This window comes from Aythya ferina (assembly GCF_964211825.1).
Source record: "Aythya ferina genome assembly, chromosome: 1".
Taxonomy (NCBI): Eukaryota; Metazoa; Chordata; class Aves; order Anseriformes; family Anatidae; genus Aythya; species Aythya ferina.
This window is the reverse complement of record NC_140296.1, coordinates 135870102-135885191: the sequence shown is the minus strand read 5'-3', so window position 1 is coordinate 135885191 and position 15090 is coordinate 135870102. Positions and strand designations below refer to the sequence as shown.

The 15090-nt window shown below is 42.8% G+C and overlaps 1 protein-coding gene across 5 annotated transcripts in view; it reads right to left on the bottom strand.

The window, feature by feature from the left end:
- Window positions 1-15090, bottom strand: part of ETV6 (ETS variant transcription factor 6) — a 143867-nt gene that overhangs the window by 94189 nt on the left and 34588 nt on the right. For 3 of the 5 annotated variants that reach the window (XM_084537065.1, XM_084537066.1, XM_084537068.1), the window contains exon 2: window positions 3403-3532. In XM_084537065.1, the coding sequence (XP_084393191.1) occupies window positions 3403-3532 (130 nt within the window). The remainder of the gene's footprint in view (window positions 1-3402; window positions 3533-15090) is intronic. The other 2 variants (XM_084537067.1, XM_084537069.1) reach the window with 1 other exon arrangement.

Here is a 15090-nt window from a genome sequence, read left to right as displayed (position 1 = left end):
CATTCCACTCTTCCAAACTTGTCATTTCTCCTTTCTCCAGTCTCTGGATCAAGTCAGCTCAGCATAGCTAAGAACTATGTGCTCACCAAACAGTGAGGAATAATTTATAGAACCAAAAGAAATCACTCTAGTAATTGTTCAGACAGTATTGGCTATTAGCACCTTTAAATTGCTCTTAAACATTAGAAAAAGGGAAATTTCTAACAGGAAGGCACAGAACACAGTCTGAATCTATGGAGTGCGTTTCATGGTCCATCTGAAACATTTCTCTTGTTCTTCTCCTCCTACGTTGTCACTGAAGGTGAAAATCAGTGCTTGGGCAAACTGTTACTTTCACAGTTGTACTTGTAGCACAGCTCTCGAATTTTCAAATTGGCAGAAATGAACATGTACAGTTTAGGACACTGAACTCTTGCCTTTGGTTTGGTAAACATCATCAAAATTTCATGGAAATAGAGAATGAGGGGAGCCCTCTCCAACTACCAGTTAGAGAGGGTTCATGCATGGAGCACGGCTGCAGAAACTTACCACATTTCCCTGTTGCATTGGAGCGAGGGTTAAAGAAGATTAATAATCTTTATATAGTGCTTTACCTAATCAACAAAAAATAATAATAAGGATGGAACCAAACAAAAACTCAGGTTTAAAAAACCCTCAGACTTTGGATCTAGATCTGGTCTTCATACATAGTAGCAGAGTCTGAACTAGAACATCGCTACTTTCCCTATTAAGGTAGTTCAGATTTGGATCAAAATCTGTGCCTCAGGCATCTCTAAAAAGTGAGAGGGGTACGTGCACGATTTGCAAAATCCCATGTTAATAACTCTTGAACCTCACAACCCGAAATCCAGAAGGCACTTAGCTTTTTCTATACCTGGTATTAGGAAGACTGCTCCTGGAATATGATCTTGAGCTCTGATGTCCTCATTTTAAGACAGATGTCTTAGGTGAGAAACAGTTCACAGGAGATGATACAAAAATAATTTGAAATCTAGAAGCTGTACAGGAAGATTGACAGCTTTAAGAACCTCTCTTCCTATCCAGTTTAGCCAAGAAAAGGTTAAGAAGTGACTTTATCTAAAAGCACCTATATCAAGAGTAGTCTTTTGACAGTATTTAGCAGGAAAGGAGATAATGAGATCTAATAGTTTGAAACTGAAGATTGACAAATTCAAACTATAAATAGGGCACTTAAAAAAAAAAAAGCAGCAAATAGGGAGGATAATTAAGCATTGAAACAACTTATGTAGAGGCCTTATATCCTCTTCATCACTTAAGTCTTTACATGGAGAGAAAAAATCTTTCAGCATAACATGCATAACATGCTCAAACCCTTACTGAACTTAAATGCTACTATAACTCAGGTAATAACAGAAATTATTTTAGAAATGCATAATGGTCCCTCCTGGCTCAGCTATGAATCTGTATACTTTAAACAGTGGTTCTGAATGTGACAATTATTGCATACTGAGCTAAAAAACACTATACTGACATGCACCATAACTAGTAAGACTATGTAAGCGTGCTTCACATTGTTTATTATCTGCCACACTGACTTTGTGGAAGCATATTCCACAGATGCTTAATGATTAATCTTCTATGTTTTCACACTATAGCACATCAGACTGGTGTGGTAGTATTAATGGGATGAAAGCCTCCTCGGAAGTTTAAAAATATACCAATCAAAACAAAAATAAATTAAAAAAATTGAGGCAAAAGTTGAATCACACCTAAAATAGCAGATAAACAAGCTTTGACTGAAAGGAAACCTTTTAAACTTCACACTTTACCTAGCATGCCGGCTAGCTGATGGAAAGGAAGCTGGTAGTAAACACCTTGAGTGCCCCACCTCTTTCACTAACAAGCGTCTCCGCCTTCTTGTCTTGTGCATCTGCTAAACCCAGTTGGGAAGGCAATAATTAATTTGAAAGCCAGCCATGATCCTAGGTTTGGAAAGGGCAGTGACTCCCAATGAAGAACTAAATAGCACCAACTAATGGGATGAAAGGGAAAAAAAAATCTCAGGGGCTCAAAGTGGAGAGAAGCACTGCTTCCGTGTCTGATTTTTTTCTCTAAATTTTTGACATAATCTTTAAAATGCACTCTAAGTGCCACAGCAATTCCTCCCTGGACTGGGGAAAGAGGCCAGCAGCCACATGCACAGGCAGGCATTCTCTGGGAGCTTTGGAATAGTGACTGAGGCCAGAGCCAGGCAGAAAGGCTGCGGTGCCAGCTCGCATTCCTGCGCATCAGAAGTACAACCTGGGCTACGCTGCAGCACAGGCAGAAGGGAGCAAGAAGCAACAGCAGGCAAAATCACAACTGTGCAGAAAACAGCGTGGGCAAGGAGTCATCCTGGGGCAGTGCAACTCACTGGCCCGCAAGTGAGCGAGCACAGGATTACTGAAGTGCTGGGAGAACAGCTTGCATCCAGAAAAGGAGTGTGCCTGAAGATTGCTGAGGACAGGAATGAGAACATCTCGTGATAAACATGGATATATATATTTTTTTTTTAAATAGAAAGACTACCTCAAAGACCACTTCCTTTTCTAAAATTCCAAAGACGTCTGTGGGATAGCAACACACAGTTAGTTTGCTACTGGCCTTGTTACTGCTTGTTTTTCAATTGCCCCAGGAATGTGACACCTGAAAAAAGTTTTCTTAAAACCTCTCGATTTACATCACAACTATTTCCTCTCTAAAGAGGAAAATTCCACATTTCCTCATCTCCACCCTACTTCTGTAATTCACCTCTCACTGGCCAACAGCCCTTGGCCTTTCCTATTCCTCAAACATTAAATCATTTCAGTAAGGAAGTGCCTGGCTCTTGCCTCGCCCCCAGCTCCAGCTTTTGTTCCAACGTCAGGGATGTGCCTTTCCTCCTTCACAGCATCCTTTTGTGCACAACTAGGCCCTTTCTTCCTCCTTCCCCACTGCTTCTGTCAGTGCAGCAGGAGTGTGTCTGGGCACCAGGAATGTTTACTACTGAGACCCATAACAGCCTAAAAATACACTTGTCACAGTTTGTGAAACTCTGATCTCGTGCCACAGTACATCACTGAGCAACTCCTACTACGTGGACAGATGCACAGTGCTTCCCATCAAAATAAAACCTCCATGTTTTTCCCTGTCATGAGAAATCAGCCCAATCTTTGATGAGAAGTGGTGGGGGGCAGATGACAGGAAATAACATTTGCGCTGTAAATGAGTGATTTCCATTGTTTAAAAATAATATAGAGAGAATCAAACTAGCAAAAGCTTAAAAAAAAAAAAAAAAAAAAAAAAAAGACTAAAGCTAACGGCTTCCCCACTTCTCTTCCATGAAAATAAATAAAACCAACCCCTCACCCTGCCCCACACCCTCCTCAGTTGAAGAAAGCATGCCTCCACGCTGACACTCACGCAGGTGTGCTGGCAGTCTGATCGTGTCTTCCTCCATCCTGATCGCTCGAGGCACTGGGACATGTAGCGGTGTCGAGGAGGTGTGATTTGGTACCGGGCTCGCTGGAGGTGTGTAGGAAATTCTTTCCTGCTGTTAAAAAGAAAGCGGGGGGGGGGGGGGGGGGGGGTAGAAAAAAAGAGAGGACAACGTAAACTTTAGAACAGAGGTGTGAAACCGAGCCAGGGGTTGGGGGAAGCAGAAGGAAGGATAAAAGGGTGTGCGTGGTGGAGCCAAACGGCACCAGGGGTCATGGCTGGACCACGGCCTGCTCCGAGCCTGCAGCCAGAGACTGAGCAGCTTTTACAGCGACGGTTATAATTTTCAGGAGGCCCAAGAAGTTTCCAAGGGTTTTCTCAGAAATTTGCTCAGGGAGGAAAGGGAAGTGACACAGAAATGGGGAGCCTGAGTGGGTTTTATGTCAGTGAAAATCTGATAGCAACTACATTATATGTGCAGGCGTACCACTACAGAAAGCACTAAAAACACTTAATCTTGTGCTAACAAAGATCTGAGCATGTTTGTTAAGTATTCAACACTTTACACCTTCAGAGCATTTTAAAGACATTAGTTTTGTCTTTGCTGCAGAAAACCAAACTCTATCACTGAAAACTACCCTATCTACCACAGAGTAATGTGGCACTTTTTTTTCTTCTCACCTAAACTAGTTATTAGCACTTTCTTTGAAGTAGTTTATCTTCCAACCAAATAAATTAGCATACAGAAAACAGCTAAGCAAGGATAGAAAAATAGAGTTAAAGGACAATCTGAGAATGTTGTGTTAGGTTCATAATTGTCACTGTTTTTTGTTTGTTTGTTTTGTTTTTTACTTCTGAAAATGTCTGCCAAGAAATTCAAGACTGAAATTTCATCTGATCTGATGGGAAAAAACTCTTCCATATTCTAAACATGACCTCCAATCACAACATAAATCATACCCTTTGTAAATAAACATAGCCACAATTCAGTAGAACCAAAAAAATCATTATGCCCCAGAACTGGGCTACCAACGTTTAATGATGGCGGTGCAAAGAGCGTGGATTTACATCCACATTCTGTAGAAGCAAAAGGAGCTCCTTTTGCTCCCAAGTGTTTGCAGGACAGTATAGGCACAACTCCCTACCCTCACCCTGATCTCTGGCAAGTGGAAAAGACAAGCCCTGTTGGAGTAAGAGAAAGTAATCACTTCCATTACAAACTACAACATTATCCTGGCTGTGTAACATGGAGTTGGACTGACACTGATAGAGGCACCTGTACAACATAACATTAGCACCCTCATTGCCAGCAAAGGGCAATAGCAGTAGAGCTGGCTTTCAACATACTACTTTGTACCACAAATTGTTCATTTTTATGTTCCAGTCTCTCACAGTGTCCTTCAGTGTCTTACTCTGTCCACTCAGGCTAGACTTTTGTCCATCAGCTCTTACGAATTTAGGTATTCTTCATCAACAGGGATGTTCACTAGAACATGGTTGAAAGACACACCTGTGGAGCTATAAAACATTCTGCTTCCAGTTCAATCACTGACCCGAAATGGCTGACTGTAGGCCTCACACTCCTGGGAGGTCCAGATCCATGCCCAGAGCACATCCTGCAGCCTCACTGGCAATTTGCACCTTCTCATCAGTGATGCACATACAAGTGATTAGCAACAAGACCAGCCACTTCCTAGCATTTCCTGCTGCGATCCACAGCTCAGATAATCGAACCACACTGCAGCTGCTCATTTTGTTTATTGAATATTTATAGAAAGAGGAACACTTCTGAAACACAGCCACACAGATGCTTTCCTCTGCAAACAGGCACTAGAGGACAGATGGGAGACCTGAAGTCCTTTTCCCCCTGGAGAACACAGGGTGCAGACCGACCTCAGGTTCCACTTCATGCTCACACAAATACTCAAATCACCACTGCAAAGCCAAGTGCTGAGCGTCTTCAAAGTGCCTGCTCACTGGCCAACAGCAGGAGGAAAGTAAACGAAGCAGACGAAACTAAATCTAGTATCCAATGCATTTCCCTCAACACCGAGAAGGTGCTGTATCAAAACAAGATGTAATGCATGCAGTACAAGCTGCCTTTCCCTCAGCACTGATTAACCTCCTAAAGGCATATGGTAACCTGATTAATACCAAGACAGCTGCATGGAGATGTACTGTTTTAAGTAAATGCATTTGATTCATTGTTTCCTAGTATTCATAAGAACAGGACAGCAGAAAACAAAAAGTTGTGGAAATGCAGACTCATTCATTCTGTCCCAGTTATTTTTTCCACGTACCTTAGATATCCCCAGTAATGTGTGAATTGGTAATATTTGCAAAAAACATTTTATAAGGTACAAAGGGGAATTAGCTCTCTGACTCTTATTTGTGCCTTTGAAATGTCCTCTTTTACTAATTCTGCATTTTTTCCAGCACCTTTAACCCACATATCAAAGCAATCTGCAGACATTAGCTAAGTCTTTTTCTTTTTATTAGACACATGGGCAATCTGAGTTACAGGAAGAGCAAAGCTCAAATGAGCTAAGTAATTTCAGAGTTAAGCTGTCTTGAAAAAAGACCGCATGTGCCTCTCAAGAGCAATAGACTTAACAAGTGCATCCTGAAAGAGTGGCCCTTGTAACTGTCCTGGCCAGATTTCCAAAAGGTGTGGAATAGTAAAGTCACAGGGAGGTCAAGTCACTGGGCTGGTGGAAAAAATTAACATCATCCCTGTTTGCAGCATGAGTCAGTAACATGGCTGGAAGCAGAACTGCAAACATCATTCCAGGCCTGCAACCTACCATAGCTCTGTGCTTCAACCATACACAGCACCCTGCCCACACAGGAGTGTGAATGCATGAGGTCACACATGTTTCTCCAGTCTTTTTGAGGCTCTTAAGAGTCACACTTCCACAAGATACCTCTTGTCTTCATACCAGTGAAAACAGATTGTTTGAGAATGTTTTTTTTTATCTTCACAACTCTGCAACCGAGTGGTGCTTTTCCTACAGGATCCATCGAACAAAATATGGCTGGTATCTCATGCTCTTAAGGTTATGCAACCAGATACTCTGCTACTAGAACTTCTGAAAAAGTTTCGTAACCAGTCAGTTAAATATTTCCCTTTGCATTAAGGCAAAGAATAGATGGTTCAATGGCAGAGTTGTTCAAGCAACAGCCTGGGAGGCAGGATAGGTAGTAAAGGGAGCAGAACGAGGATGAACCTCATTGTGTGTACTTGATCCTTGCTGCAGTTTAGTCTACTAGTAAAAGAGGCTAAGTCAATACGCATTTGTTGTGGTCCTTTGAGATTATTGGTGATGAGTGCTAGGGAAGAGTTTGGCATTACTGCATTCCAGATTCACCATGTGCCAAAGGACTCTAGAAACACTTAAACCCACAAGGAATCAAATGCTCAGCCCCAAACACCTAGCATCTACAAACAACTTCAAAATAGCAGATCCCTAATATTTCACCAGTAGCCACAACACAGCAGATAAAACTAATGGCATCTTGCCTGCTGTGATAGTTTTTGAAAGGCTTTCTTTAGCTCACAGTGAGTCAGGGAAGTTTCACCATGACATCTCACCTTGATTACAGGAGGTCAGTCTTCACAGAGTTTACTCCAGGGGTTGCTCCAGTGGCTGGTGCTCCAACAGTACCACTGAGACAACCACCCAGGACCGCTGAGACCACAGAATGCTTTCAGCTGCCCAATCTAGTAGGGACTGATATATATATGCTTAAGAACCAAGACAAGGTACATTTTTGTTCTCTTTGTATTAGGAAAGTACAGAACACTAAATATCCAGGTGCTGAGAAAACCTCAGATCAAACCATCTTGTCTAAAAAAAGTAAGGTAACTTACAAGCTATATTGGTCATGACTACATAGTGGAAGTGTACAGCACAGCTAACCAGACTCCTGAAGCTACTACACACTGATTTCACATTGAAGAACTGACTTTACAGACAAAACCTAAACAATTAGAAAACTCTGGTTAGGAATCCAAGTTGTTTATACTGCTGGGTTTTAAATATACATGTATATCCAAATCACAAAATTAATTTGTAGTCACCTTTAAATAATAGCTAAAAAAAAGTCTAACAGTTGAGGATGAGTGACATAACAATTAAAAAAACTTCACACCTTTGCTAAATGTACACCCCTCCTAAACTCTGAAACAGTGACCTTCATTACAAAAGTTCTCCAGCTTGCACACTAACAGTCCTGTCCCTTTATTGAGTCTCCTCTGATGGCACACACACAAGATATATATTTTCACAGAAATTAAAATAAAATACACAAGAAAGCATGGTAAGCAAGCCCCTATGTTATCCCAATGATATGACATTGAAATAGCTGGATTGAATGGTATGCCAAAATGATTTTTTTTATTTATTAATAAAGGAAAGAAATGTGTTACCTATGCAGCAGCCTCCAGGAAATCAAAACGGTCAATGTTGTCTGCAAATATCCTACGTTGGATATAAGGCAGCTGACTTAAAACTGCATAAAAACCTATTCCTGTACTTAATGCAATTATAGTACACAGGGCAAGTCAACCAAGAGAGAAAGTTGATATGCACTTGCCACCCAGGCTGCTGGTGTGTGTCCAGCACTCTGTGCTCATCTCATTGCATTTCCCACTTACCCTAGCTACTCCAAATGGCCAAGGCTTCCTCCAGCTTCCCATGAGAAGTGGGTGGTACCACTAGGTGGAGATACAGAAATCTGGGCTGTGGTAACTATTGGGGGGCAAACAATTAGAAGCAAAAGGGCAGAACATTATCTATTGTGTCCTCACAGGCTGTTCTTACTCACAGGGACGCTGCTTTAAAGGGGAACTCCCAGCTGCCTGGGTATCATCCTATCACCTTGCTCCAGTTCCTCATCTGTGGGATGTGTTCAGAGAGGGTAGCACTAACAGGTGTGCTGAGATTTTGGTGCCCTCTTTGACTCTGGGGAAGCCCTGAAAAAAAACCCTGAAGTAACACACTCTTGGATTGTGCAAATCCAGGTTTGGAATGTATGGTTGTAGCTCTCTGGACCACAGAAGCCAATGCTCTACACATAAAACCATACACCCCAAATCACAGAGGATGTTCAGCTCTGCAAGGACACATCACCAGGGCTTCCACCTCTTTCAAAAAACATATCTAGAAATGGAAAATAGCAAGACAGGTTCTAGGGACCAGGAGCGAGGGGAGCCTGGAATTATGGGGCGGGGGGGCTGCCTTTGCTACTGTGGCTCTTCTTAGGCATAGGTGCCTTGGGTAAGACAGCAGGAAAAAATGGCCTTGGAGCAGAGTGCTGCTGGTGGGAAGGAGCTGCTTGCAGGAAAGCCTCAGAGGGCCCTGTATTTCTGGGCACTCAACAGGGCTATGCCAGCAAACCTGTCAAAGATCAGCACAGGGGTCAATAGCAAGAGAACAAGCATCATTAAGGAAGAAAGTCAGAAGAAGAAGAAAGGGAAGGAAGACGTATGCAGTGTTCACCAGTGTTTTGTGTGCAATGCTACAGCTGGATATAAAAGTCCAAGAGACCACCCACAGTTACAGGGTCTAACGCAGGGAGGAGGGAGGAAATCGGAGCCCCTAAGAGGCTGTACAGCTCTGGGTATACAAGTAAAATATGGTGGGATTTTGGTCAATGTTGTAGCTTGCATACTCTAACTGCTGCCAGGGAAGAAGGATCAGGCTCCAGAAGAAAGGTAGAGCTCTGCAGTATCAGGGTATGAATTAAACTCTCCACTTCCCTCCCTTCCCCCAGTTGCTGTCATCTCCTTAATTTCCATAGCAGACTTCTCCTCATTTTTGATCCCATTAATACAGCAATTCACGTCAAATCTATAGCAGCATAATCAGCACACTATCAGTAATTAGAGAAATTAAAACAAACACAGCTCTCTGGAATGGACCTTATGCAAAGCAGCACTGGGAAAAGATTAACATCTCATTTCCTGCACACAGGGAGCAGAGATTGTCTCAGTGACCTTAGTGATTTTGTGAAGTTCAGTTCCTCCCCACCTCCTCCCTTCAGCCTGCCTCTGATGAATCTCCCAGAACAGGGGCAGGAGATGGCTACCCCCTCACATCTCAATCCTCACTCAAGCAGATAAAAGACAGAGAGGTGAAAAAGAAAGGGAAGAGGAAAGGAGACAGTAGGGAAGTTCATGCCTCTCCCAAAATGATTACAACCACTGCTCTAATTAAATCTAAGTCTTACAGGCAGCAATATTAATGCACTCATGTGTTGTGAAAAGGCAGCTTGTGGAGGTCAATCTTGTTATTGAAAATGCCACGATAGGGTCCTATTATTGTCTGAGCACCTCAAACTATCTCAAACGAGCAAGCATAAATGAAGCAAGAAACTAGCTGAACCACATTCTCAAAAAGTATCTCTTCACTAAGGTCACTGCTAATATGGTGGAATAGAGGGTAGAAACAGGCTGCAGGAAGATAACATCAGGTAAAACTACAAGATAATACTCAGGCAAAGAGCTTAGTAAGATTCGAGAAAAGATTATTCATTCATATGAATAAAAAAAAGACTGTTGTCCATAGATATCCAAGGGAGGCATCATAAAATATATATGGCAAATTCTGGTTCAATAACTGCAAGAGGACTTGTCAGACACCAAGATGGAAGTAAAGCCTTACCAAGTCAAAGCAGGAGACCCTTCCAGGCTCCACAGAGAGGCAGCAAAGCTCACAATTGGCCCACCTGACCTGCTACTTCAAGGCAGAAGTCAACCTTGAATTCAACTGCCTGATGTTAAGAAGAAACTTCAGCTCCCTTTTGGTCTCCCCGGCTCCCTTCCACGTGTGACTACAAAGTTTGCATACTGCGGTTATCATCTCAAATTCCTCTGAAAAATCTGCTGCTGACCTCTGTTCAGCCAAGATATGGTGAAAGTTAGCTGCTGCGATCCAAACAGCAACCCCTTGTGCACCTAGACCACGATCCCATTTGCACATGCTCTTAGCACAAAGCACCACAGAAAGCTTGAGAGAGAGGTTACAGCAGAGCTACAAAAACACGAGGCTTTAAAGTGCTGTGGACAGTGAGTAAGAAGCAGGGAGAGCAATTGAGAGACTTTCCAGGCTGAGATAGCTAGCTGCGCATCATGGATTTTACTGCCTTTTTTTTGTGTGTGTGTGTGTTCTCATTTGTAAAGCAGGGAGTGCTGGGGAGCTTCATCTCTAGCATATGGAGGTTGTACAACCCTGCCCCTGCGCGTGGGAACTCACAGCCTCAACACCCATCATGGGAGTCATGCACTCATCACTTGAGTGCAAAATTTCCGGAGGCCATGAAACTGAGGTGGGAAAACAAAGGGGAAACATGGTGTACAAGGAGCTGCCCTCTCTCACGTTATGGGAATGGACAATCCCAGAGCTACCCTGTGGTTTCTTCGGACTGGCATGGCAGTTCAAGTGTTTCTACTTGGTTACATTAGGGAGCTGTCAGGATATGGGAAAGCTGCAACATTTGTACTGAACCTACAATTACTATGAACAGGATCTTTCTTGACAGTGGATATCGATCACTTCCATAGCGCAAACCCCATGTCAGAACCACCACATGGACAAGTTCAAGTCGTTCACTGCCATGGATTATCCACATGCCCATCAGTCAAGCAGAAAACCCAGGGGAGAGTAATTCATGTAAAAGTCAGCTTCTTTTAACCATCAGTCATTAATAGAAACAAAATTCTTGAGCAGCTACAACATTGCAAAATACACATTTTTAAAATACCATCAATATAATAAATGGCCTATCTTAATCCTGCTGCATGGCTGGACTCTGCTCTCATCTGTACCTGCAACATTCTCCAGTAGCTTTCTGTAAGCAGCAGTTCTGGTCCTGATTGAAACCACTGGAAGTGAAGCCCACATAGGCATCTCACTCAATCTTTACCTTCCCCAGCACAGTCACTTTATTTTACTCTCTCCCCACATCTACATGAAATCAGTTGGAACCTGAGGGTGAACGGTGTGTGTACCTGTTCGAAAACAACTTGCATCATGATATGCCATAATTATCTTGTAACTGTTATCACTCAAAAGTACAGGCACACCCAAAAATCAGCTACTATAACAAATTGAAAAAAAGTTGTTTGTGTGTGATCAGGTAGGTGCCTGCCCTGGTTCGTATGAGAATGTGTCCTCTTCAAGGAGGTTATCAACTTCTGGGGGCACTGAGAAAGCAACCCTGACTGCAGGCTTGGCTTCTGGCACTGGAAGACCACTTCAGACCAGAGAACAATTGCACCAAATGATTATCCCACAAAACTACAGTTTAACTCTGCAAGGTTGAGGTCTTTACAACTTACCTCACCAGCAAAATGAAACACGTGGCATACACTGCACCACCTCATATCCATGACGGCGTTTTATTACACCTCGGACTTCCCAAGAAAGAGGACATACCAAATAAATACCTAGAGAAACCTGAGAGTGCCATGACAGGTTCTAACCCTACATCTCACAGTTGCTGCTCCTGAAGGTTCAAATGGTACAAAAGTAACACAGCATAGGCAGCCAGGCAGAGAATGTGCCATACCCTCCTGTTCAACGCCACCTCTAAGTAGGTAAAGGCAACTTTCCAGAGGGAATCTAGGCCAGTCCTCCCTCTCCTCCCCCAGCCCGGGAAGAGGAGAGCTATTATAATAAGGGCTGCTGGTGATAAAACAAGCAGACACACTCGGGTGCTCAGGTAAACCAAACAGAATCCAGGGAGAGAGTGACAGCCACATAAAATACCCATTCTCAAAGATCTTCTTAATAAGCCAGTGCAGAAAGAGGTGGAGATGGATATTTGCCGCTATAAAATATCAGGTTGATTCAGATTATTTGAACCCCAGCATACTGAATGCAGAGGGAGTTCCTAAAAAGGGCCATACTTGCACTGACCTTGTCTGCTGTACAGAAACTGGATATGGAAGAAACATCAAATTACAATCCTTCCCTCCCACTATCTTTCACCTACTCCAGCCACCTACTTTAAAGTGAACAACATTAGATCAGTGTGACCAGAAAGGAAACTCTGACAAAAGAGTATATAAAAAACAGCTGGCAGGATTTCTCATAGAATATTGCATCCTGCACATTTGCTGGCTTTTCATGCTGCATTTTTTCCTATATGTACATATATCTACACACACATATATACATACATACACACATATCCACGTATGCAAGAAAGACAACTATTACAAGAGTCAGAAGGAAGGAATAAAGGAGCTACAGAAACAAAGAGGGTTATGACAGGTACAGCCCATCAGCCAAAAGGAAATAAAAACAAAAGAAAGGGAAGATATACCATGAAGACATTGTAGAAGGAAGATTAAAATATTAAGATTCAACAGGAGATCACTGAAGGAAGCTGAGTTACATCAAAAGAAAAAAAATCTTCAGACAGGTTAACCTGTAAAAGAAACATCTTATTTTTAACAGCTACTCAACAACTTCTTTAGCAAGCTACTTAACAGCTTTTTGAAGGTCCCTCCAGACAGCAGTCTGAATACCAGAATGCACACTAGAAGAAACTGAGCCTTCTGGTGATTTGATCAACACATCAGATACAAACCATTACTTAGAAAAAGTAAACAAACTACCCTGAAGTAGTTTGAGGCATAGCAAGATCTTTTATTTCCTCCAAAACATGGTCTTTCCAGCACAGAACCATCAGTATTGGCAGAACTTTAAGGAGATTTTTAAAATATGTTTGTAAAGAAACAACTGGCATGGTATAGCATATCTGATTTATAAGAAGAAAAGATGAGCTTGCACATGGGCTTGAAAAGAAGCTGAAGATTCCTAGCAGGCCATCCTTTTAAGAAGAGGTGATAGGATGAGAGCAGGGACCGAATTTAACAATATGGTCTGTATTCCGGGGACAATGACAGGGTCGAGTGATGTCTCTTTATTAAATGCTTTCTCCTCCACTAATGCTGCACACTCTAATGATCTGGCCATTAGCATTAACGAATCTGCAATGTCCCTGCCTGGAGCTAATAAGTAATGAACTAAGCGGGTGAATATTCTGTTGTGTAAGGAGCGCTATTAGCAATCCTTTCCCAACTGCTCTGAAAACAAGGGATGCCTTCCAGGTATGACCTGTCCATGTGACAGGGTACATCCCACACAGCCCTCACACTGTGTAAATTCCACGGGCACTCCCAGCACTGCAAAGGGGAACAAGAAGTGGATCACCCGCTGCACAGTGCTGCTGTGTGGGGCTGGGCAGCAGGTGCTGCACCACAGGGCGCAAGACAAAACATGCTCCACAGAAGAGGCTTGAAGAAAAATGGTGAAAAGGATAGGAGATGGGAAGTTCTGTTCCAAAACTCACTCTACAAAATAAGTTGTGGCATTACCACAGCCCTGTGAACCTCTGTTGTGCCAGGGAGGCAGTGGGATAATGCTGAGCCCACAGGCCTGTCGAGCCTTGGGATGACTAAGTGCAAAATCATCAATTTAGCTACTCTTCTGCTATTTTTTTTTTGTTTTGTTCTTCCTCTAATTATTATTTTATTCCATCTTATAATCTCAAAACACTGGTTATGACACTGCTCCTGGCAAAAGAGAAGTGTTGAAGTTTCTCTCTGGTTGTCTTTGGCTTGTTTTCACAACTAAGAGCTGCTGGTTCATACCGGAACGGGCACTGCAGTGAGATCCCCTCCACCGTTACCGTAAGATTGCTGATGAGCTGCAAATATTGCCTCACTACAGAAATGACAAGCTTGGGAAGTAAGCCAACTGAAATTTTGTAAATCGATGTCATCTTTAAGAAAAAGAGTGAAATGCTAGTTCTGGGCCCATTTTGGCTCAATATGAAAGCTTGTTTATAGGCCCCACCGCCATGCTATATCTACATAGGCCCCATAACATCATTATCACTTTCCTGCAATGAAGAGAAGTGTTCTTACACCCACCTTTACAAGCGGAGAGACCCAAACACAAGGAGACTAGGCGATTAGCCCATCAGGAGCAGAGGACAAAGCAAAAAGCTACTTTGACAACTTAAAAGATAATATTCTCTCCTAAGAACACTATCAGGATCTAAAACCAGCTTTTTTGACTTGACCATTACACCGCGATAACACTTGGAGGCAAACCAAACCACACTGCTGTTGTTCAAGGCACTGAAGAAACACAGTGAAGGACAGCCTCAGCCCTCGAGAGCTCAAAGACAAAACAGTTGAGATGGAAAAGCACCAGAGGAAGAAAAACTTTTGAATCCTATTTTACAATCAGGAAACAGAGGTGCAGGAAGTAGCAGGAAGTAGCCTACTTCCCATCCTGACTCTACCCGCAGCGTCGTGTTTCTGCAGTTATGCTGCTGCTCTGGTAACAGAAGGACAAAGTTGAAGGGAAAAGCTGACTTCAGGGAAATCAGACAGGCGAGGTGGCATGCAGGTATCATGTAAAAGCCCTCAGAAGGCATTATTTCATTTTGCATTTTAATATTGATTTTAAATACCCCTCAACCTCCACAAGCACTTCTGACTTCTTAATGCTCCTCCTTGCCAAAGCATCGACCTAAATCTTCTGGCAAGCACATAGCAGAGCTCATCTACACCAAAGAGAGCTGTGAGCCCATTCCAGAAACACGTCCCTCCTCTGCTACAAGAATCGGGACAGAGGCACCCCAACCCTTCCA